Raw genomic sequence first — 24,193 nt, 5'->3', positions numbered from 1 at the left:
TGCCTCTTTAATATACTTTTAACTTTGACAATTAGCTACAGTTAGAAATCCATTGGGTTGAGATATGATGATCGTTGTGGCTAAAACTATATATATATATATATAATAAACCAAATATAACCACAACTTAGTACATGTACATCCCTGTATATTATTTACTATTTAATTTCTGGAGAAAAGAAATTCTATTACGGTTGGTGAAGTCTGACCTCAGTCTGCGTGTGTTTGGTATTTTGGTGTGTGCATGCACTTGTGGTCTGAAAATAAAATCCACTGTTGTGTATGTGTGTCAGAGGGTGTATGCTGGGCAAAGTGAGACAGCTTAGAGCAGCAGCAGTCGGTCACTTTCTCTCCCTTACCGTCGCTATCTGATAAGAGTCAGGACCGCATTTGGATATTCCAACACGGTTCGGTTGTGATCGTGTGTTCGTCATGCTGCGTGTTTTCATTCTGTGTGCAGAACGCCTGCAAACGCCGGATGACGACATCAGCGACGCCTACTGCACCGTCACCCATGAAGGTAAGGGCGTGGTTGAGACAGCTGGCAAATATGATGGAGGTGTGAAATATGAATGAAAGATAGACATTGTTAATATTTGTGTTCAAATTGATCAAAGCACTCCTCCCCCTCCTGCCAAACAGCTGAGAGGCTATTATTGGAAAGCTGGCTTCAGTGTCCCCCACAGGGGGGGCTGGGTGGGGGGCATGCTGCCGATTCAAGCTCCCCGACAATGTTTTCCCATTTTTGTAAACAAGGGGAGAAAGTTGTGTGAAGGAATATACAAACACAGATAAAATCAATAAATAAAAAGTGATGGCGACACTGCAGTTAGCAGGAGACAGGCGAGGAAAAGAGAGCAGGAAATGTTGGGATTTCCTCTGGATGTGAGGTGTGTGTGGGTGTTTGTGTGTGTGTGTGTGTGTGTGTGTGTGTGTGTGTGTGTGTGTGTGTATGTGTGTGAGTTGATTGTTACCCACTTTTCCTCTGAGTGGGATCAGTCTTGCGGACAAGCTGCCACAGTGAGGACTTATCTCCTTTGGGTTCTTTATTATTTTTCTTTCACGTATTTCTTTTTATGTGAACATCTCCAAGGTTTAATTACATTTTAATTATTTTTTTTGTTAGTTTTTTTTTTTTTTGCTGTTTGTCATTAGTCGTCACCGATTGGCGATCTTGATGTAACGATCCGTAGCATCGTACTCGCCGACTCATTTAAGGGTTTCGACCATGTTGCGCTGTGTTGTTCAGCGGGCCAACAATCTGAGGCACTCGGACCCCTTGGCCAGTGTCACCTTTCGAGGTAAGAAGAGGATGGAGACTTGAGGGGAAGCGATGTCTCCGTTAAAGCTTGCTCATCTTTAAAATGCTGAGTCATGGTTGACATATATGACTTGTGGTACTGTCGCGGATGAAGCTCCAAATTTTAAAACTGCTGTCATATTTCCACAAAGTAGTGTCCTAGTTTTTACGAGGTGAACGCTTCTATTAACTTCCTGCCTTTGTGTTAGCGCCATTTCCTGCTGTATGGCATGCCGATGATGAGCGCCTTCGTCCTCGTACCGCACCGACTTGGTGTGATGTGATTGAAACGTTTTCACAGGAAAACGGAATAGAAAAGGTTCACGGCGCCACGCTCCGGTCTCCGTCTATTCTCGGCCCGTGAACCCGTGCCAAGCTGAAACCGCCAGGAAGTTGACGCTGTGCCACTTCCCGTCCCGGAGACGTCAAGTCAGAACGTTGGCTCTCGGGAGATGGATTCTAAGCGCACTCTCTTGACCCTTCCGAGGAAGGGCGGAGGTGTTTTGTTAAGATATCTGACGAGAGCGGAGGTGCGCTTACGTGGTGTTTGTGTGCGTGTTCTCGCCAAAAACAGGAAAGCAAACAAGCATGAGAAAAGAATGAGCCTTTTCCGTGTACCAAGGTGCATATATTATAGATGATGATGTCTTCTCACTTCCTTCAGGGTCTAAGAAGAAGACCAAGGTCATCAAGAACAACCCCAATCCCGTTTGGAACGAGGTGGGCTCTTCAGAACTTTGCAAACCCGAAACTCAACAAGCCATCGTGTTAATTTACAGCTACGATGTGAACTTTCACTTGCAGGGCTTTGAATGGGATCTTAAGGGACTTCCTTTGGACCCGGGAGCTGAGCTTCACTGCGTCGTTAAGGACCATGAGAAGATGGGGAGGAACAGGTGACTGCAGCTAATGCTAGCTTGGACGACACCCAGATGTTTGCAGATGTTTCCACAGATGGCTTGTCTGCAGGTTTCTGGGTGAAAGTCGGCTCGCCCTCAGAGACGTGCTCAGTTCTCCCAACTTCGCCGCCTCCTTCACCGTCTCTTTGCTGGACACCAAGAGGAACAACACAGGGGTGAGAGAGTTTGGCCCAATGCTTTTCTCAACATTATTTTGGATGTCACCGTGTTCCCCAGCTAGATTTTGGTCCAGCTAGCACAGTGGTTCCCAAACTTTTGCAGGCTGGCGCCCCCTTTGGCTCCCCAGTGAATTCCTAGCGCCCCCCCCCCCAAGGCACATATGGAAACAAACACCTCTTTCTTGATATTTGGTTTGCTGCAATTTGAAAAGAGAAAGGTTAAACACAAATGTGTATTTCACAAATAAAACCCAATTTAGTACTTAGTAAACCAATTTATTTTTTAGCAGTTTCATTTTCTTCCATTTACTCACAGAAAATGGTGGCGGACGTGATCTAAGGCAGTGGTCCCCAACCTTTTTTGCGCCACGGACCGGTTACATGTCAGAAATATTTCCGCGGACCGGCATTTATATAAATAAATAATACATTTATATAAATAAATAAATAATACATTTATAATATCATTACCATTACGTTGAATTAGTGGGAGCACTGAGTTTGTTTCTCAGAAACGAGCCGGTCCCATCTAGACGTAATCGGAGACAATGACACCCGAAGTGATTTAAGGTTTGTCTTTTATTGCAGGATGCTTGGTCTCCATGTGTTGAAGCAGTTTTGAATGCTTCACTGCCTGGTTAGTTAGCCTGTCGCCACATATTAGCTTTGCGGGCTCGACTGGGGAAACATGTCACGTGACCGGGACGAGTGTCTTGACCTGAATTAATTGATCGTCGATTAAAAAAAAAATTCTGTGCGGCTTGGCGGCCCGGTACCAAGTGACCCACGGACCGGTACCGGTCGGTCCGCGGCCCGGTGGTTGGGGACCACTGCCCTAACCAGCTCAACACAACACGGCGCGTTCTGGGGAGTCCCCAATTTCATGTTGACTTGAACTCAAGATGATGTTGACCGCCAGAATGCGGTTTTTATTATAAGATAAAATTCTGAACATTACAAGCTTGAAATTACAAACCTGAGCTTTTGCTTTTGTAGTCTATGCTGTCGGATCTGACTGGGCCAGAGCGGCGTGTTGTGTACAAATCGACTGCCGCCCCCCTACCGCCCCTTTCTTCCTCACCGCCCCCCCAGATCTTTCCACCGCCCCCAGGGGGGCGGTACCGCCCACTTTGGGAACCACTGAGCTAGCACATGAATCCTATTGAGGTGAAACTTTAGTGAAGTGAGCCAGCGACATCTTCTCTGTCGTAAATCATACACGACTGTGACGTCACATATTTTCATGCTCTGCTTGTGGGCTTCGGTAAAATGTTCGCAATAAACATGAGTCTACGTGATTATTTTTTGTTCTTTTTTTTAGGCTACACTCACCTTGCAGATTTCCTACATCCCTCCCCCAGGATCAGCTCCCATCTTCCAGTCCCCGTCGCTGCCTGAGCCCCTGCCTCACACCAACCCCAATGTGGAAATGGACACTGTCACAAGTAACGTCTCACTCCCACCCACAGGGGGCGCCGGTTGTTCAACAGTTTTGTATTGATGTGTGCCCATGCAGTGATCTCCCTGGACACACTGGGCGAGGAGGACACGGAGAGCATGATCATGCTGGAGGTCCCGGAGGAGCAGGGTGCGGACGACGGGCGCTCTATGGTCGTGGTCGGCCCCCAGGGGCCTCAGGGACAGGATTCGCCCGCCGCTCAGACCCCCAAACGCTCACCGCCGTCTTACAACACTCACGGAGGGCTGAAGAAGAGGCGTAGGGGTGCCAGTAGTCGTCCCAAAGCACTGGCTAACAAGCCTCAGGACATTCAGGTACACAAAGAGGACGTGAGCGCCCTCTAGTGGCTTGTGCTTACGTTTACGTTACCTGCGCAGGTTCGCATGCGAGTCATCCAGGCTCGACAGCTGCCGGGCGTCAACGTCAACCCTGTCGTCAAAGTTTCGGTAGCAGGGCAGAGCAGGAGGACGCGCATCCGCAAAGGCAACAACCCCACTTTTGATGAGGTAAAGTGCAACAAAATGAAGATGAAGTGGTCAAATTAACCATTCATTTTTTATTGAATGATAAAATATTATTTTCGTATTGCAGTAGAAAACAATTTTGCTTCGCGTTAAATACATGCCAAGCGCATTTCCTGTGTGCAGACTTTTTTCTTGAACTTCTTTGAAACGCCGTCCGACTTGTTTGACGAACCCATCTTCATCACGGTGAGTGGACCTCGTCCTCGTTTCTCCCACGCTTCCCAACTGACGTGTGGCCCCGCAGGTGTGCGACTCGCGCTCACTCAGAACCGACGCCGTCATCGGAGAATTCAAGGTGAGCGTTCAGGGTGGGGTCAAAAATGAGGCCTTGTCAAAGCTGAATTTTCGTGCTTGTGTCCACAGCTGGACGTGGGCGCAATCTACAGCGAGCATCGTGAGTAACGACGAGCTCATCCCGAGTCAGCCAACGTGAAATAAGCAACCCATGTCTACTCTTGCAAGGACACTGCTACTTGAGGAAGTGGCTGCTCCTTTGTGACCCCGACGACCTGGCTGCTGGGGTTCGAGGTTACCTCAAAGTCAGCCTGTGGGTGTTGGCCGCCGGAGACGAGCCGCCGGTGAGAGGCCAACGCATTGATGACCTCACTCTGATCTGGCACGTGTCACTTTAAGACAGTGCTGTCCACATTATTTTCATTTCGGGTCCTTTTTTCTTTTTTTAAATCTCAACATATCAGATTGATTCTTTGCGTGGACTTTCAGGCAGATAAGCGCGAGTGCGTGGAGGACAAGGAGGACATCGAGGGGAACCTTCTGAGACCCGCCGGCTTGTCCCTCAGAGGCGCAGCCTTCACTTTAAGGGTCTTCAGGGCCGAGGACCTTCCTCAGAGTGAGTCGTGCGCACCATAGATGGGCCGCGGACACTGTCAGCTGACATCCTCTCGTGCGCAGTGGACGACGCCTTTATGGATGGAGTGAAGCAAATTTTTGGATTCGACAGCAACAGGAAGAACTTGGTGGATCCTCTGGTGGAGATCCATTTTGCCGGCAAAACAGTACACGCCTCCGACAATTATTTCATTGCCACGTTGCAGATGTGCCGCGGTACATCTTTGAAACTTAACAATTGGTTCTATTTAGGTCTGCACAAAGGTTCTGGAGAAGAATGCCAATCCGCAATGGCACCAGAGTCTCACGATGCCAATTCGGGTGAGACCTCTTGTGTGTGATTGAAGTCTTAGGAGATGTTCAACAAATTTTTCCTTCCACTCAGTTTCCGTCCATGTGTGAGAAGATGAGGATTCGACTTCTTGACTGGTTGACATTTTGATTCGGACCATTTACATTTGCATCTGTAAATCACGTCACGATATTTTCTTTTCCCTCCGTTTTTGTTCTCCTGACAGGGACCGAGCCAGTCATAATGATGTCATCGGCACCGCCCACCTCTGTATGTCCAAGATTTCCGCACCTGGAGGCGAGATCGAGGGTGAGTTGTGCTTGAAACATTTGTGTCGTTTTTGGCTCAATAAATATTCGGAAACATTGGCTTGGCTTGTCAAGTAGACTTTGTGGTTACCCAAAATGCATAGCGAACAGATGTACGCCAGCTGACATCTTGGAAAAATCGATCAAAATTTACATCTGTGTAACAGTGGCAAGTAGTTATTTTTGTATTTGCAATTTTGGATAAGCACTTAATCATCTCTCCATCACTGCTCAATTCTTTTCCTTTACACATTCAACTAATCCTTTGGGACTTTGAAAAACTTATTTTTCTCTTATTTTCGATCTCTATCTGTCTTTCTGACTTCTGTCCACGCTTCAGACGACTTGACCCCGCGGGGCGTCACCTCTGGCAGTATGTCCGCTGTCCTCCTGTCAATTTCCCGTGCGCTAAAGCTCGTCACTGTTTTAAGTTTCCGTCTGTCTGTTCACAGTGGACGACACGCTGGGATTCCTTCCCACATTTGGTCCCTGTTTTGTCAACTTTTACGGCAGTCCCAGGGAGTTCAGCACCTTCAATGACCCCCATGAAGCCCTGAACCTCGGAAAAGTAATTTTTTAAAAATCACATCATTATTGTTTGCCACAGTTTAAAGCGAGGGTTACCCATCTGCAAAATTTGCGATATAGAGATGATGCATGCACCTGATCTTTAAGGGTCGTAATATAACACGCTAACACGGCTTCCTTTCGTCTCTCAGGGGGAGGGCGTGGCCTATCGAGGTCGAGTCTTGGTGGAGCTGACCACAAAGCTGGTGGACAAACCGGAGCCCAAAAATGAAGACATCCCGTCAGATGATCTGCTCGTGGTTGAGGTGAGACAGACGCAAAGAAAAAGTCACACAACATGAAAATCTCAAATTGTTACTTTCCTTTTCACTCTATAGAAGTTCCTCAGGAAGAGGAAGTTCTCCCTCTTTGTGGCGTTCTACTCTGCCACGCATCTTCAGGACGTTGACGACGCAATCCAGTTTGAGGTCAGCATCGGCAACTACGGCAACAAGTTTGACTACAGCTGCCTGCCGCTGGCCTCCACCACGCAGTTCAGCAGAGCCGTGTTTGACGGTGGGTCACGTGCAACCCCACGTGACCGTTCGCGTTCTTCAAACGGATGCCTTGTCCTCCTGCGTCTTGCAGGTTGTCACTACTATTACCTCCCGTGGGGGAACGTGAAGCCGGTGGTTGTTCTGTCGTCGGCGTGGGAAGATATCGCTCCGAGGATCGAGGCTCTCAACATGCTTTTGGCCGCGCTGGACCGATTGGTGAGGTTCGGCTGCGGAATATCGTCACGTTGGCTCAGATGTCCAATGTGTGTGTGTTTCCAGGAGGCCAACTTGCAGCGGGTGCAGCTGGAAATAAAGGCGGGAAGCGATATGGACGAGCTGGAGCTCCGAGTGGTGGAGATGTTGGATCAGGTCATCATAGACTGCAGGTAAGATCAAGTTGCCGTGCTTGTCCCACACGTTGATTTGATGGGTGACAAAATATTTTTGGTGTCGTGCTGGGATTCTCCAGTCAGGAGCTGCCCTCTCTTGAACGCTGGCCGTGCGCGACCCCGCTGGACCGCTCGCTCCGACACATCCGCTCTCTGCACCTGCAGCAGATCATGGCGGCGGCGCTGGCACTCAAACACGGACCTGCCACGGAACTTTCCATCGTCATGGAGCAGGCAGAGGACTGGGCCAGCCGGCTCAGGGACTTGGCCGAAGAGGTGCGTACGTGAAGAGAGCTGGGAAAGACAAAGCTAATTTTGTCTCTCTTCAGCCCCAGAACAGCCTTCCCGACATCGTGATCTGGATGCTGCAGGGTGAACGGAGGGTGGCGTACCATCGCATTCCAGCACACACCGTCCTCTACTCTGAGCGTCACGGTGGCAAACACTGCGGACAGCTGCAGACCATCTTCCTCAAAGTGAGAAAAAAAGCAACTCTGTCCTAAACCAGTTTTCCAATCTTTATTGTGTCGAGGCACATATATTACAAGCCAAAACCTTAAAAAAAAAAAGTTACAAATAGATTATGCCCCTCCCATCTGAGCAAAAACAGAAAAAAAATCAAGGTTACTCACCTATCATATCTGCTCTTTTGGGGTAGTATCCACAAGGTGGCGATGGAGAGGCCAAACTTCCCGGTCAGCTCAGGATCAAAGTTTGGTTCGGACTGGCTGCCGACGACAAACACTTCAACGTGTACACTGAAGGAAAGCTGTCCGTCTTTGCAGAAACGGTAAATTCACCGCCATCCTCATCGCGTTAGCGCTAACAGCTAACTTTAAAACTTTATTCTACCCGCAGTATGAAAATCAGACTCGGCTCGCCCTAGTGGGCAGCTGGGGGACGACGGGTCTTACTTGCCCCAAGTTCAGTGACGTGACAGGAAGGGTAAAACTGCCCAAGGAGAGTTTCAAACCCTCGCCCGGCTGGACCTGGGCTGGGGACTGGTACATAAGCCCCGAGAGGACGTAAGTCATTCTGGCTCCGAGTAGAACACATCAAAAATACTGAATCTGGCTTCAATCCGATGACAGACTGCTGTTTGATGCGGATGCCGGTCACATGACCTACACAGAAGAAGTCTTTGAAAACCAGATGAGGTTACCAGGTGGCCAGTGGATTGGCATGAATGAGGGCTACACCGACGTGGTACGTGCTACAGAGACCACTTGCACTCAAAAAAAACATTTTTTTGAAAATTATCCTGTGGCTGGGGGGGGTCCTTTATTCTCTGTGTGGCAGAATGGCGAGAAGGCCGTGCCTAAAGACGATGTGGAGTGTCCTCCGGGTTGGGTGTGGGAGGAGCCAGAGTGGAGTGAGGACCTCAACAGAGGCGTGGACGATCACGGTGCGTCGGCATCTATTAAAAATGTGCAATGATGGTGCATATTTGACGAGCCTTTTTTTCGTGCAGGCTGGGAGTACGGCATCACCATCCCACCAGATCGCCGGCCCAAGTCGTGGGTCCCCGCCGAGAAGATGTACCACACCAACCGGCGAAGGCGGTGGATGCGCATGAGAAGGCGGGACCAGCAGAAGATGGATGCGCTCAGAAAGGTGAATAATTGCAACTTTTAAAACATGACTTAAATCCACAGTAATCTGTTCTCACACTGGTAGCCCGCTAATCACCACCAACATTGACGAACAAGAAAGAAGTCGATTGCTGTAACAGGAATAATCCACCAGGTGTCGCTGTTGCCGCACAAATCTACTCGCAGCTTTTCTCTTGCTTCTGAATGTGGCCAAGTCCTCGCGCTGTACTTAAAAGTACAGATGTTAAAAAAAAAAAAACTTTAGACGGAAACTTTTCTACCAAAGTAAAAATGAGAAATGTACTGTCAAATATAATCAATGCCTGTTTTCTTTAGTGTCTTTTATATGTCATCCGCTGACAGTTGATAAAGTGTGAACCAGTATTGACAAATTATTTTTAATTTTTAAATAAAATAAAAAGAATTCAAATTATTTTTAAATTATGATTATTAAAATAGAAAGCAAAGCTGTTTTTAAATACAGCGAGTAAAAGTGAAAAACAAATACTCGAGTAAAGTGAACTACAGTAACAGAGTAGTGCTTGTTTACTTTCCACCATTGCCTTTCACGCATCAGTTTGAAGTCTTTGTGAGTTTTTCCGCCTCTGTACCCTCTTAGCAGCGTCCGGACGAGGCGATGTGGGAGGGCTGGGAATACACCTCGCTATTCGGCTGGAGGTTCCACCTAAAGCCGAGGAAGACGGACAGCTTCCGCAGGCGCAGGTGGAGATGCCGCATGGAGCCCCTGGAAAAGACGGGCCCGGCGGCCATCTTTGCTCTGGAGTGTTCCCTGGTGAGAAGCGCCCTCGGAGAGCACATTGCCCAACTCGCCTTTGAACCCCGTACCTCGTTTCGCCCCCGCAGAGCAGCATCGAAGACAAACACGACGACAAGTCCGTCACCACCACCTTTGGAGTCAACAGACCCACCATTTCCTGCTTCTTTGACCGTGAGTCACCGCTCCTAATTGTGTCTTCCCCCTCCTCAGTCTGCTCATGTTGTTGTCTATTTTTAGGGGGCACCCGCTACCACTTGCGCTGCTACTTGTATCAAGCCAGGGACCTGATGGCCATGGACAAGGACAGCTTTTCTGGTATAGTCCTGGACACTCTCAGCCTAAAGTGCCGTGACTGAAGCCCCATCTACTGCAACACACACACACTTGCATAACACCTCTGGGCTGTTTGTATTTCTGTTTACGTGAGCTAATGGGCTATTTGAATAGCTGGCCATGAGTGGTCTAGTTGTTAGTACTGTGAGTGTGTGTGTGTGTGTGAGTGCCTGTGTGTAACATTAGAAGAGTGCATAAAGAGGAAAGGAATGAAAGAAAGGAAGGACACAAGGATGCAAGGTCACTGAGGAGGTTAATTGAGCACTGGTGGGAAAAAGGCAACATAGCTTCAGTTGATTCCAGCGCTAACGGCTCCTCTGAGACTCTTCCCCCGGCCTGGAAAAACAAACAGCCGCGCACGTCACTGTACCTCTCTGTGAGCGCTCGGGGTCACGCCGAAACCTCACACTCCAATGATGGCGCTGTTTTGAATTTCAGACCCCTACGCCATCGTGTCTTTCCTCCATCAGTCCCAGAAGACGGTAACTGTGCGAAACACCCTCAATCCCACCTGGGATCAGACGCTCATCTTCTACGACGTGGAGATTTTCGGGGACCCCGAAGCCACCGTGGCCAGCCCCCCGCACGTGGTGGTGGAACTTTACGACCAGGACACATACGTGAGTCGAAACGCAGTATGCCGAGTACTCTAAATGAATTGCAAAATTGGTCGTCAACAACACGCCGCAGGGAGCAGACGAGTTCATGGGTCGCTGCGTGTGCTCGCCCTCGCTGAGCCGCTCGCCCAGCCTGGCCTGGTTCCCCATCCGCCTCGCCGACAAAGACGCCGGTGAACTGCTGGCAGCTTTTGAGCTCATACGCCGGGAGAAGGTCGGTGGTCATTTTTGGATGTTTTAAGTGTTTGAGGTGTTGATTCATGATGTCACTCCGCAGCCAGCAGTTCATCACGTTCCGGGGCTCGAGGTGACTTCATCGCCTTCCTCTTCAGTCTTTAGGTTGATTTGCGCTTCATTAAAATGTTGCTCGTTCCCACTCAGGCCGACATCGGGGCTTCCAGCCATGTTCTGGATGAGGTAAGTTCAACTTGGGGGTACGGCCCGCTGTGTTCACCATTCATTCATTCATTCATTCATTCATTCATTCATTCATTCATTCATTCATTCATTCATTCATTCAGTCATTCATTCATTCATTCATTCATTCATGTTAGCTTCATTAAAGCCTTATCGTTTAAATGTGAGTGTGAATGTTACGGCGTATGACCCAAAAAAAGTCACAAACATTTTATACACTCAAATAATGATTATGTCATGTCAACTTCCTCACAAATGTGAAATGTTGGGTTGAAGAAAAAAAAAATATTTCTTTGTGTCGCCCTCAGTTGATGTTCCCGGGATTCCTCTGTGACAGCGCGCAGACATGGGTATGCAAATTGAACTCTCATTTTTCTCGAATGAACTCAAAGTTGATAAAATAATAGTTTACAAATGTCGCCTCCTCTTGGCAGCCGGAAGAATCGGACCTTCCATGCCTACCCCCTCAGAGGGAGCCCAATGTCTTCGTGGTGCCTCAGGGGATCAAACCTGTTCTGCAGAGAACCGCCATCGAGGAACGGCTAAGTGTTTTTTATGACTACCCCTTTAAATTTAGACGCTAAAAGGCAAATTGCATTTTTTTTTCTGTCAAAAGGGCCAGTTAAGATTGTACATCCACAATAAGATAATCCGTTGTGTGTAGGTGTTGGCATGGGGTGTCCGCAACCTGAAGAGCTTCCAGTTGGCCAGCGTTACCTCTCCCAGCCTGCAGGTGGAGTGCGGCGGCACCACCGTCCAAAGCTGCGTCATCCGCAGCGTGAAGAAGAAGGCCAACTTTGACGTCAACACCCTCTTTCTCGACGTGGTAAGCGGCAAACGGCGGGGACTGACCTTTCCGTTCTGCCTTTACATCTCACCTTTGGAAAAGCCGCAGCAAAATGTGGAAAAGGTTGCACACTTTTTTCCAGCTGCGGCGCGATCGCTGTTGTCTTATTGTGGCAGCGAGCGCTGGCGGATGGAAACATTCTCATCACTTTCCCCCAAACAGCCGTCAGGGTGCTGCAGTGTGACATTCACAGCCCCCACCATGGAAACGTTCACATATTTTCCCTTTCAATCGCGCCAGCTATTGTATGTCTGCGTTCAGGTAAACGAGCAGTGGTAATAATCTCGATCCGCTCCCGATTCACTTACTCAGCGTGTAATCGGGGCCCCTTTGAGTTCAAAACGTGTCTTTTTTTAGTAGCCTAAATTCATTTTTCCACAAAAGTGAAATTGGATAATGTCTCATTCCACAGTAGGTTGGCGGGGACTGACTTTGGGTTCTTCCTTGTCGCAGAGGCTCCCCCTGGAGGAGCTCTACATGCCCCCCATCGTCATCAAGGTCATCGACAACCGTCAGTTTGGCAGGAAGCCCGTGGTGGGACAGTGCACCATCCGCTCCTTGGAGGAGTACCGCTGCTCTCCCGGGGAGGAGGACGAGGAGGCGGGGCAGACGGACCAGTCGGAGGCGGACGAAAGCCAAGGTGAGGAGACGGCGAGGGGGGGGTGATCCCGTCGTCAACGTCTCTGCCGTGTTCGCTTGTAGGTCTGATGCCCCGCGTGGTCAGCGGCGACGTCTTCATCACCGTGGATGACGAGGAGCCCCTCATCCTGCATCAGGTTGCGTCATCTCGAATTCACCACAAGTTCCTTCTTGTCCTCGTCTAACGAAACACTTTGTCGCCCAACTCAAGTTTAGCACTTCTGTATGTGGGCTTTTACTAATATGATGTTAACAAAATACTAATTTGTCTGTTCATTATCGCTTCCACAAACATGCTGGACGTCCAGGTCAGCAAATGGAGCACACCTTCTTGTTTTGGGAGAAAATGCGCTCAATTTGCTTACCCAATCATCCAGCAATGACGTTAATAATTAATAATTTGTGTCTTATGCCCACCTCAGTTCCACAAATAATATCACAAAAATATCTTGCCCATGCAATTTCCTTTCTCAGTATGCACTGACTGTTTAATGCCACTAACTTTTGTGTGTGTGTGTGTGTAGTTTGCAGACGGAGCCAGTTCCGCTATTATTAACCTCTCCGCTTCTAGCTGCAGCCTCCACGTGGGTAACAAACTTGCATCTCGCCTTCTTCGAGTACGTTCGGTCCGCTAGCATGTCGATGCGGTGTCAGTCGGCTCTTCGGAACAGAAAGCACACGTTCTACTTGTGACTTTTATTGTGCGAAGCGCTACTGTTTCACGAGCGGCAGACAAAAGACGTTACCTCGCTGCTAACTAGAGTTCGGGCCGCTGGAACATTTTTATTGATGGCGTTTATTTCCAGCGCGACACTGATGGATCACAGTGCCTGCGCCGAGATGAAGACGGAGGATGGAAGGGGGATGAAACACGACACTTCTTACATTGTGCTCTTGCGGTCGGCGGCTCGGCAAAAGAAGCGGCGCTCGCGAGACGAGGCCTTCGCGAAGCGCCGCGCTGCGCGGTTCCGCGCGAAATCGGATCCCCCCCATTTGAGCGGGAGACCGTGCTCCTCGTAACATTCTTCCATTTTATTTATCCAAGCCAGGTCAATTAGAAGACTTAGCGTGACCCGGACCAGACTACACACGCTGACGCTCACGTTGCATGCGCGAGTACACTTCCTGGCCCGTCGTGCCCCTCCCCCCACCCCGTCCCCTTGCTCACCAGTAATTGGGGGTGATTTCTTTCTCTCTAAACACAGATATTTGTTTTATTAAGGGTCCGATATTGAAGCCAGTCAAATTAAAGGCTTGGCTTTCTGTCTGGCTGCAGCCAAAGTCAACAGTGCCGCTACACTGTAGATCCTTTGCACCGCAGACAGTGAGCAAAGAGCGGCTTAAGGAGGGACAAAGTCAATAAAGCAGAAGCACGACGTTAAAAAAGGGAGCCGAAAAAGGGAGGGATAATAAGTCATGGCAGCCAAAAAAAAAAGCAAAGGCGCTCTCATGGCCCGCCGCTGCCGCTTCTTCTTTCATGGGCTCCATCATGAGTCGTGATGATGACCAGATTACCCGTCGTGTCCTATTTTCTTTCGGCCTCGGAAGCTTTTCAGAGGATCGTCTGTCGGCGACGTCATCGCTGACCCCTTTCGTTATCTTCAATATATATTTTCAGTAATGGCGGCGCGAGTCGAAATTGGCGCAAAGTTAAACGGCAGGTTCTGCCCTTTTCCCCGCCATGCCGGAAAGTCGTGGTGTTTACGCGGGCTTGTGGGAAACAGACGAGAGGGGATCCTACGCTGAGCCCACCCCGCTATGAGAACGCTCTTGTTCAACATCGCAGCGCCCACACAAAAGGAAAAAGTGGCGCATGAGCCTTTTAGCGCTCCTCGGAGGGTTGAAGGTTGGCGGGCGGGCAACGGCGGGTTCCAAATCAAACGTGTGTGTGTGTGTGTGTGCGTGCCGCTTTGTAGTCACCGCTTTCGCAGTTGCACTGTGAGAAAAATGGCCAAAGCGAAAGTGAGATGACTTTTAGTCAACTTGACGACGCTCTCGCTCTCATACTGGGAAAATGAGTCTCCATAAAAATAAAAAAAAGTGACATAAAAAGCGGACGGCCTCGCATCCAAACCGCAGAAAGCCGTCAGTCAACATTTGTCGAGAATGGAAGACGGCGAGCGCGGCCTCACATGACTCATGGCAGCCGCGCTCGCACTTTACAAGCTTTACTTTCACGCCAGCGCACATTCCAGAACAAAGAGACTTCTTGTTTTCTCCAAGAGCAAACTTTTCATGTGGTTTGAGGAAAAAGTCGCAGAAATGTGTTAACAAGCGACTTAGAACGTGTTTAATCTTCTACTTTGGGACCGCTCCGACATCTCCGCTTTCCCTGATTTATTCACCGATTCCGCCGTCAGGTGCACGATTCGGCGCCGGTGAACATTGAACTCTGATTGTGCCCCCAATAGGAAGAAGAGTTGATGGACTGGTGGAGCAAGTTTTATGCCTCCACAGGAGAGACAAACAAGTGCGGAACGTATCTGGAGCAAGGCTCGGACACCTTGCAGGTCAGCGAGTTTCGTTTTCTTAACTGAGCGTCCATTTTTTCCCCCGCTTTCAATTTTTCTCATCCTCAGGTTTACGACAGAGAGTTGGAGAAGGTCGAGGCCTTCGGGGGTCTGTCGGATTTCTGTCAAACCTTCAAGCTACGCCGAGGGAAGACGCAGGGGGAAGGTGAGGATCCTTCGGTGGTGGGCCAATTCAAGGTGAGCATCTCTCTATCGTGTCCCAGTAGTGATGCAACAACGGAGCCGTAAGATCTTTGTGTTGTGTGCTGGGGCAGGGTATGTTTAAGATCTACGCCTTGCCGGATGACCCTTTGGCCCCACCGCCTCCACGAAAGTTCAGGAAGCTTCCTCCCAACGGCGTGGAGGAGTGTTTGGTCCGAGTTTACGTCATCCAGGCTCGAGGACTTCAACCGAAAGATGCCAACGGCAAGGTTTGTCCTGCGAGATTAAAAAAATTAATTTTTGATGTATTGTCTTTGAATCTTTTTGTGTGTTTTTTTTTTTTTTAGTGTGACCCCTACGTGAAGATCACACTCGGAAAGAAGACCGTCAATGATTATGAAAATTACATCCCTTGCACTTTGGAGCCTGTTTTTGGAAAGTAGGTGCAGTTACATTACGGAGGAGGCAACGTTTTCATTTGCCGTCTCTTGCCCAGGATGTTCGAGCTGAGCTGCTCGCTCCCCCAGGAGAAAGACCTGCACGTGACGCTGTACGACCACGACGTGCTGACCAAAGACGAGAAGATCGGCGAGACGGTCATCGACTTGGAGAACCGCTTCCTGTCTAAATACGGAGCCGGCTGCGGTCTGCCGCAGTCGTACTGCCTGTGGGTGTTTTACGCCACCGCTCACCATGATTACGGGCACACAATCACCCGCCTTTTATGTTAGCTCGGGTGTGAACCGATGGCGGGACCAGCTCACCCCCAGACAGCTGCTATCCGGATTGTGCGAGCGGCGGAACCTACGGAAGCCCATCTACCACAGGGACACGGTTCTCTTCAGAGGGGTGCAGTACACCAAAGCTGATCTCGGTGAGACACTTTTCGCTTATAATCTTAGAATTGATTTTTTTCAAGCGTGGGAAAGATTGATTTCAAATTTGCCTCTTAGCGGACGGACACAAGTGCCAACGCCATCTGGGGCCCATCGAGGAGCGTCTCTCGCTGCATATTCTGAGGCAAATGGGTCTGGTGCCGGAACACGTCGAGACCCGGGCGCTGTACAACCCCCTGCAACCCGACATCGAGCAGGTAAGTCACTGTTATACTTTGTGTCTCTTGCTCACGTCTGATTGGCTGTTTTGTCCTTCCGGACAGGGACGTCTGATGATGTGGGTGGACCTGTTCCCCAAGTCTCTGGGACCTCCTAGACCTCCTTTCAACATCACACCACGCAAGGCCAAGAAGTAGGACCTCACATAAAATCACATTTTTGAGTCAAGGTTTATACTTGAAAATATTCACGGGACTCCAAACCAAACGTAGCCAAAATTAGACTAACTAGGCTAAGGCTGGGAATCACTGTTCTAATCAATAGATGTGCAGGTTCTTGCTACGCTGCATCATCTGGAACACCAGCGATGTCATCCTCGACGACGTCAGCATCAGCGGGGAGAAAATGAGCGACATCTACGTGAAGGGGTAGGTGCGAGAAACCGCGCGCGTCATCTCCCGCTGACTTCTTCGTCTTTTTCCCTCAGCTGGCTAGACGGCCACGAGCACAACAAACAAAAGACGGACGTCCACTACCGCTCGCTGGACGGGGAAGCCAACTTCAACTACCGATTCGTCTTTCCTTTCCTCTACTTACCCACCGAGCAGCTGTGCGTGGTGGACAAAAAGGTGAGGACAGGAAAGCGGTCGACGGCGGAATATTATGTCTGGCGTGACGTGCTTGTCTCCATCTGCAGGAACATTTCTGGAATCTGGACAAAAGTGAAAGTAAACTTGCTCCCAGATTCACCATTCAAGTGTGGGACAATGACAAGTTCTCCTTCGACGACTACCTTGGTATATCACGCATGTGTCACTGTCAGTCAGGCATTGAACCTTCAACCTGCAATAACGTAGACGCGCTCCCCGAGCTGCTGGGGCCTGGGTAAATGCTTCCTGGAAAGGATGCCGTATTGCCAGAGCCATTAAAGCACCTTAGAAAAACATTGAATTCATGCCGGGTGACATTAAGTTGCTTTCGGCTCATTTTGGGCCCCGAACGAAATGGAGCTCGCCAGTCACATGTCGATAACCTCGGAGCTATCAAAATTCCGCCTTCCTTCGAGCCAGCCGGCCTCGTCCCGGCGAATAACCGGGTCGCTCGGCTCGTCTGTTCTCCCTTCGACCGAGGCGAGAGGAGGAAGATGAGGAATCCAGATTGTGATCTGTCACCATGTCGGCGTTTCCTGTCGCTCAGGTTTATTCGGCTCGTACTCGGAGCGGCGGCGCGGCCACCTCAAAGCATTTCTTCCATTCCGGCCTGTCTTCAGCTCATCAGCGCGACCGCTGCCTTTCTTCATGCTCCCGCTCGGTGTGAGGGTCAGACATTTTCCTACCGTCGGATACTCGGGAACCCTGGAAAAACACTTCCAGTGGACGCGTCGTCTCGCTCCAGTCGTTCATCACGCCGCAATGCCTCCATATTTAACGTCAACCCTGATCAAACTGCGCTAACGTTCACCTCGGGATCCCTCAAAAGTCCGTAAATATGGAAAAAGGGGCTGACGCTGATCTCATTTTCCTTCATAATCCATAAAATCATCAGAAACAGCTTTGACCTTTCAAGGGAGACACGTTTCCAAGTCGGGATGCATTAAGCGGCGCGCCACTCGGCGGCCATCTTGAAAATTCCTGTGGCGAGTGAGCGAGCAAATGAAAAAAATAAAACATAAAAACACCACGCTATTCCTTCACATTTATGACCACCTGACAACATCTCACCAATCACAACTCTTCTGTCCAAACAAGACACAGAAAAGCTGCTTTTTGAATTCATTTTCAATACACTCAACTGATCTTTTGGGCTCTGTAAAGCAGTTTGGATTTGCCCGTTGTACAAATGGTGTCATGTAAATCAACTTGTCTTCCCTTCAGGTCACTTAGTGATGGACCTGAACCGCATGATACGTCCCTCCAAGTCGCCGCAGAAGTGCGACCTGCATCTGCTGGAGCAGCCGGCCGATCCGCGGGTGTCTCTCTTTGAGCAGAAAACCGTCAAGGGCTGGTGGCCCTGCGTCCGTGAGCAGGATGGACAAAAACTCCTTGCTGTGAGATAATGACAACGCACAAAAATGCCAAATATACAGCCCTTCCAAAAGTATTGGGACGGCAGCGCCGTGAACCCTTTGTGACGTGCGATGGCGCCGCAGGGCAAGGTGGAGATGTCTCTGGAGATCGTGACAGAGCAAGAAGAAGAAGAGAGACCGGCCGGGCTCGGCCGAGACGAGCCCAACGTCAACCCCCACCTGGAGGAACCTCGGTGAGAGCAAACAGAAAATAAAACTTTGTTTAAAAAACAAGGACGAATTTTGCCGGCGGGTCTGCTCAGGCGTCCCGAGACCTCCTTCCTGTGGTTCTCGTCCCCCTACAAGACGATGCGGTTCATCCTGTGGAGACGATACAAGTGGTTCATTATCTGCTTCCTCATCCTCTTCCTCATCTTCCTCTTCGTTTGCGTCTTCCTCTACTCCTTCCCGGTAAGTTTGAGACTTAAAAGTCCTATACTCATTTTCCACTCACTATACTATTTTTTTTTTTTATAGTGGTAGTTCACTAAAATGTCTACTCAAAATCACTCCGTACAGCGGACCAATCAAAATGAATGACAATGAAAAGATGATTTTATTGCGACTCCTTCTGGTGTGCACAACTTGGCCACCGGGTGGCACTATATTAGTCATGTAGACAAACAAAGAAGAGTTCAACTCAACAATTAAGTGACTCAGGAATGTGTGCTAATATTTGTTGTTCTTTGCGGACTATGAAGAATAAATATGCCAGCGGGTATTATGTTCTGAAACAGTCAGAAAAATTTATTGGAACTTTTCCGCCGGCTGTCAGCCCTTCTCACAAATGATTCAAACAGCATTACAAAATGGCAGCACACTTTTCTCACTTCCCAACGCACCCAGTTGGAAGTCAAATGTTCTGTTTTTGTTTTCCGTGTCAGAACTACGCCGCCATGCGGATGGTGGGCCCGTTTGGACCGGCCCGGGTAGCCGAGTGACCCCGGCGAGAATTCTCCCCATCAGAAGGCACGAGTCGTGACGCGCGCTCGTCTCGTCTGCGTCACGCCCGTCTCCCTCGTGGCGTCTCTCATCTTTCTTTCTGTTTCATGCGTTCCTCTCATGTGCGCTCACGCAGCGAGGCGGGCGGAGGAAGAGCAGCCAGCAGATGCTGAACGGCTGCCACCGAATCGGAGATGGATTCTGATGTTGCGAACGCCCGCTGTGACGCCTCCGACTCGTTTCGCTGCGGCGAGGAGGAAACGCTCCAAACGGGCTCGTTATTCTCTTTGAACGCCCGTCGCGAGCGCCGCTGCGTTCGTGCCGAATTTTCAGATCCTCGTTTCCTCCTCCTCTTGCCCTCAGATGCTTCTTTTTCTCATCTTCATCGCTTCCGTCGGCATCATCATCAGCAGCAGCAAAGGTGGATCAAGCCACCGATGGAAAAGTTAGTCTGCGAACTCGACCCGAGTGGAAAAGTTGACTTAGTCAGCCCGCCGGCAAAGAGCGAGCGAGCGAGCCTTGTAAACAAAAGTCCCATTGAGTGCTCAAACATTGGAAAGACTTTTGGTACCGTGCCGACGTGCCAGGCCCAAACCCGGTGTCGCTTGTTAGTTCTTCCTCTTCCTTTCACTCGCTCCGTTGCACTCATTTATGCAAACTTATCTCACGTGCCTTGAGGCTTCTTGAAGCTACCGCTCACAAAAAACTAAATGGCAAATTGAGCTGTAATGTGCATTTAATTTGACGTGTCAAACTAGTCGGATTAAGTTCACCTGCATAGATGATTTTAGGTGCATGCAGCCAGGTATCCTGAACTTTTTGTGCAGTTTGTCTCCAGGTTTTTGTTTTAGCTGTATTATCAATAAAGGTTGACTCGACAGCACTGGCTCCTGTTCTGACCTGGTTGTGAACTCGCCGCCAAACTTTCAGGAGTGATTTGTGTCCGGAGCTCCCGGCGCTCCAAATGAGCCTTCCCGCCTCGCCTTTCCTCTCCATGCCTGGCGTTACCGCATCCGGCCTCATCCTCGGCCGCTCGCCTCGTCCTTGTCTCGTCTTGGGTTTCGCCCTCGTCCTCGGGGCCTTGTTATGGTCATCGTGAACTGCAGGTGAACCGCCGACCGCAGTCTGTGTGTGTGTGTGTGTTGCGCGGTGTGGGTGGGCTGCGGCGGGGATCCGACTTGGCTCCCTTTTTTGTCGACCTTCACCCGCTTCCTCCTCCGCGATGTCGTCTCGCCTCCTCGTCCTCCTCGCTTTGTCTTTTCACCTATGAACTTGTGTGTTTTCCTTTTATATTGCCCGTCAAAGTTTTTTCCCTGTGTGTTAAAAGGTACACAGATGGGGCTTGACACTGACCCGTGGTTCGCTTTTAGGAGGCCCCAATGATTTTTATTGCAAAGGTATCAACTTGTCATGGCGGAAATTTGCCTCTAGAGCAATTTTGCACCAAGTTTTTAACAAAACTAGCTTAGCTTACGTAAAACCCAGACTTTAAATCTTGAGACATAATACAGCACGGCTTTGTGGTGTGAGGAAGAAATTCATCAAACCGAGTGTCCGGGAGAGTTAATAGATTCTTTCCCAAGCTATTTTTTACAATGTTTAATAATGTGTAAAAATAACAGAACGTGGGGACAGACCAATAGTATCGATTCATGAAAAAATTATTTTGTTTTAAGTGCTGAAATGGCCTCCAGATTTTGTAAAACCCTTTTTTAAAACGTTTTTTTATTGATCTATTATTTTGCAGATTTTCCCCAGTTCAGGAACATATCGCTCACGATAAAAAAAATCAAAAAAATCCATGTTGGTGTCCCTCTGGGTTCCGTTTTAGGAACCTTAAACATTCAAGTCAACCGCTCATTATCAGCGTTCCTTCTCTCATTTCAATCTCGTTCACTCAAATCCGCAATGGATGGGTCAACCTCGACCAGATGTGGCGGAAAATGGCTGCGGGCGAGCGTTCGTTGTTTGCTTCTCACCTCGAACACGTGAGAAGGCCGGCAACATCAAACGTTTGCGGCTCGTAAAAACGCAAGGTAGCGATGTCAGCGTCGAATAACGCATGATGACATCAGCCAACAAAAACGATGAGACATCACGCAGATGTGTTTCAGAGAAGTCAAACATCTGTACCTGCATTATTAGCAGGGCTGGTATTCACATTCTGAACTAAAGGAAAAATACAGATACTTATGTCCAAAAATACTTGGGTAAAAGTATGCGTACTCATTCAACTCCTTATAAAAGTGTCATTTCAGCGCCAGTTCGCAACTTGTCTGATGAACGGGTGTTATTTGTTTCCTGTTATCCAGCATTTTCCACGCCGTGTTCCTCTCAGTCTTGGTGTTAAATGGCGGACAGGAATGCTTGCTGGGAAAAAGCTGTATAATTTAACAAGATTGTTAATCACGGGATTGTTGCGGCGTGAAGTCAGAGCGTGGCCCGGGCCCGCCGCTGCGCCTCACTCACCTCTTCCTCTGGGTCATCCCGAACCCCAGACTTCAAGAATGCCCGCTAAATAAAGATCACAGGAGTGACGCCACTGACTCCATCCTGCCCCCACCACCTCCCCTCACAAAAAAAAAAAAATAGATACCGCAATCCTGGAAATTTCCCATGTCCTGACCTTCGCCCCTTTGACGCCGGTTATGGAACAATCAAGCCGGGGACGGCTTTATTCTGAAGGGACTTTTAAAAGAAAACTGCTGCAAATGAAGAGAATGTCAAACACACAGGTCAACTTCCTGCGTGGGACAGGAAGTCACGCAAGGTGACTAAAAGCATCCTGCTTTTCATGATTTTCCAACCAATTAAACGGCAGCACAGTCACCACGGCTGTGGGAGCTGGAACCTTTTTTCTTTCACACACGTACACACACAGGCAATGGTGGAATGTAACAATATTAGTACTGTTGTTACTGGCTAAATCTAGCTCAACACTTTTTACTTTTACGGCTTACATTTGAAAATTGAAAAAAAAAAAGAAATTCTACTCCGTCAAAATACATCTATTTTTTAAAATCTTCAAAGTCTATTTTCTGTTTTTACTTTAGTAAGGAGCTGAATCAGTACTCTTAACCGGAGTCTTTAACTCAAAGTAATGTGCTGAAACACCATTCGCAATTCCAATCAGTAATTACATTTAATGAGTAATTTAAATGAGTATTTACCTAAAAAAAAAAAAAGGAAATTTAATGTGCATATGTCGGTCATTGTGTGTTCACACTTGCACAATCTTAGCTGTGTTGTAAACTTTGTGTCGTGCTGTGATGATTGCTCTGTAAAAGTGAGTCATTAAAAACACTCATCGTTGTTTGTCACGTACATTTTCCTGGTGAGAATGCGCCCCCCCGACTTCCTACAACTGCTATACAGAGAATCACCGCTAGAGGGCGCATGCTTGCCTTCGTTGTGTTACTTCCATTAGTCATGTAAACCGAAGAAGAAACGTAATTAATTTTTGTGGGGGAAACACTTTCCGACAGGTAAGCAAAAATTGTTACGTATATCCAAGCATGACAAAATTATTTAGATCTTCAGAAAGAAGAACGAAGTTTGTTTGTGTTTTACGAGTTTTACATCAAGAAAAAGCGAAATGTTTCGCCTCCGTTTGCGGGCTTAATCACTTCACGTGACGCAGCCGTGACGTTTGTTCGAAGTTAGAATAATTAAAAATACGAACAAGACGCCGTTACGTTTCAGGTGATGTATGGCTTTTAACTTGTCGATTACTGTATCTGTGATGTCTCAAATACAAAAGTGAAACTTTAAAAAAAAAAAAAATTCAGTGCAGTAGACTTGAAGTTGATGAATTAGGCAATAATAAACAAATGAAGTTTTAGATTGTAGTTTTTAAATGACACGCTCTATAAGTATTTTTTCCTCTGAACAAATTGAAAATTGTTTTGGAACACTACTTGCTTTTGCATAATTGTAACATAGCAGATCAACGTTAGCCTTTTGTCATAAATACTAGACAAACTTTAGGACCAGTGCTGTGACGTGATAAATTTATCAAAGATTTTAAGAGCCACAAGGCATGATTGTGTCCTGTGTTAAAAATCAACCAACAATGCATCAGTGCAATGGATCATGTGATATATTGCTTTTGTAGTGACCGCTGATTGCATTGGCGGTTTCTGGCAATATGCATGATGTGAGACCGGACAGGGAGAAATTGCTGCAAGAATGGCGAATGTATATTTTAAACAAGCCAAGAATGTCTCGCCCTGGGTGTCATTCATGCTTGGACTGTCATGATGCATTGTGGGATACATTGAAGGCACTATATCGAGGATAACCCATACTCACTAAACATTCCAACAGCACTACTACATGGCAAACTCATTCTATAGGGCACTGTATATATAGCGGATAGGGAGTGATTCCCAACTCAGCCTAAATGTTTGGAGCCATAACGGCGCCTCAAAGAGTTGGGAAAGCCGCCAGCGCCATGATGCCATTTCCTGTTCACTGCACTTTTCTTTTAATTTGCTCGTCTGCATTTTTTTATAACTGACTTTAGTGTGTGTGTGTGTGTGTGTGTGTGTTTAGGCACAGCAGCTGTAAGACTACAAGGACCATTGTGACTTCGATGTCCCCCCCACTGTAAGTGTCAAGACCCCTACACACACAACCACACGTTAAAAAGGTTTAATAGTAAACGTAGTGTGTGTGTGGTCACCTTGAAGTACCCACATGCACCCACACACACACACATGTATCTTTGATGTGGCACACAGGCCTCTCAGTGGTCTTTGGCAGTGGTCCAGGAGCCAATCAGAGCTCTCGGCCAATTAAAGGAGGCAGGTTAAATATGTGTGTGTTAAACTAGAGTAAAAGCACTTCTATTCAAATGACAATCACAAAGACGGTAAAAAAAAAATGACTCGCCTTATTTTTCTGTTTAATGTGCATTTGTTAAAAATAAAAATCGTAGTAGCTAGCATTGTCAGACTTCTGATATGTAAAGT

The 24,193-nt window shown here is 48.3% G+C and overlaps 1 protein-coding gene across 8 annotated transcripts; it reads left to right on the top strand.

Moving 5' to 3' along the window:
- Nucleotides 1-290: 290 nt before the first annotated feature.
- Nucleotides 291-20,103, top strand: dysf (dysferlin, limb girdle muscular dystrophy 2B (autosomal recessive)). 8 transcript variants are annotated; one of them, XM_037260135.1, is made up of 57 exons: nucleotides 291-520; nucleotides 1,965-2,020; nucleotides 2,105-2,196; nucleotides 2,270-2,375; nucleotides 3,700-3,823; nucleotides 3,895-4,151; nucleotides 4,215-4,343; nucleotides 4,485-4,547; nucleotides 4,606-4,656; nucleotides 4,725-4,755; nucleotides 4,824-4,939; nucleotides 5,085-5,211; nucleotides 5,274-5,377; nucleotides 5,463-5,531; nucleotides 5,596-5,639; nucleotides 5,729-5,811; nucleotides 6,151-6,183; nucleotides 6,263-6,378; nucleotides 6,530-6,643; nucleotides 6,716-6,893; nucleotides 6,966-7,090; nucleotides 7,154-7,260; nucleotides 7,344-7,539; nucleotides 7,593-7,739; nucleotides 7,922-8,053; nucleotides 8,122-8,288; nucleotides 8,355-8,469; nucleotides 8,563-8,668; nucleotides 8,735-8,877; nucleotides 9,475-9,648; nucleotides 9,720-9,804; nucleotides 9,871-9,948; nucleotides 10,405-10,586; nucleotides 10,657-10,797; nucleotides 10,861-10,890; nucleotides 10,965-11,000; nucleotides 11,309-11,350; nucleotides 11,435-11,536; nucleotides 11,665-11,826; nucleotides 12,301-12,487; nucleotides 12,550-12,623; nucleotides 14,898-14,996; nucleotides 15,066-15,194; nucleotides 15,272-15,427; nucleotides 15,506-15,597; nucleotides 15,655-15,825; nucleotides 15,890-16,032; nucleotides 16,112-16,251; nucleotides 16,318-16,406; nucleotides 16,546-16,641; nucleotides 16,701-16,842; nucleotides 16,911-17,010; nucleotides 18,088-18,260; nucleotides 18,363-18,472; nucleotides 18,542-18,689; nucleotides 19,163-19,247; nucleotides 19,357-20,103. In XM_037260135.1, exons 1-56 carry the CDS (start codon nucleotides 433-435, stop codon nucleotides 19,217-19,219), a joined length of 6,357 nt encoding a protein of 2,118 aa, XP_037116030.1. In that variant the 5' UTR covers nucleotides 291-432; the 3' UTR covers nucleotides 19,220-19,247; nucleotides 19,357-20,103. The 8 variants fall into 8 exon arrangements, with proteins under 8 accessions (XP_037116030.1, XP_037116031.1, XP_037116029.1 ...); XM_037260136.1 differs by having other exon boundaries at nucleotides 9,478-9,648; nucleotides 19,163-20,103; XM_037260134.1 differs by having other exon boundaries at nucleotides 19,163-20,103.
- Nucleotides 20,104-24,193: the final 4,090 nt, after the last annotated feature.

The sequence above is a fragment of the Syngnathus acus genome, chromosome 10 (assembly GCF_901709675.1).
Source record: "Syngnathus acus chromosome 10, fSynAcu1.2, whole genome shotgun sequence".
Lineage (NCBI taxonomy): Eukaryota > Metazoa > Chordata > Actinopteri > Syngnathiformes > Syngnathidae > Syngnathus > Syngnathus acus.
This window is presented reverse-complemented; position numbering and strand designations above follow the sequence as displayed.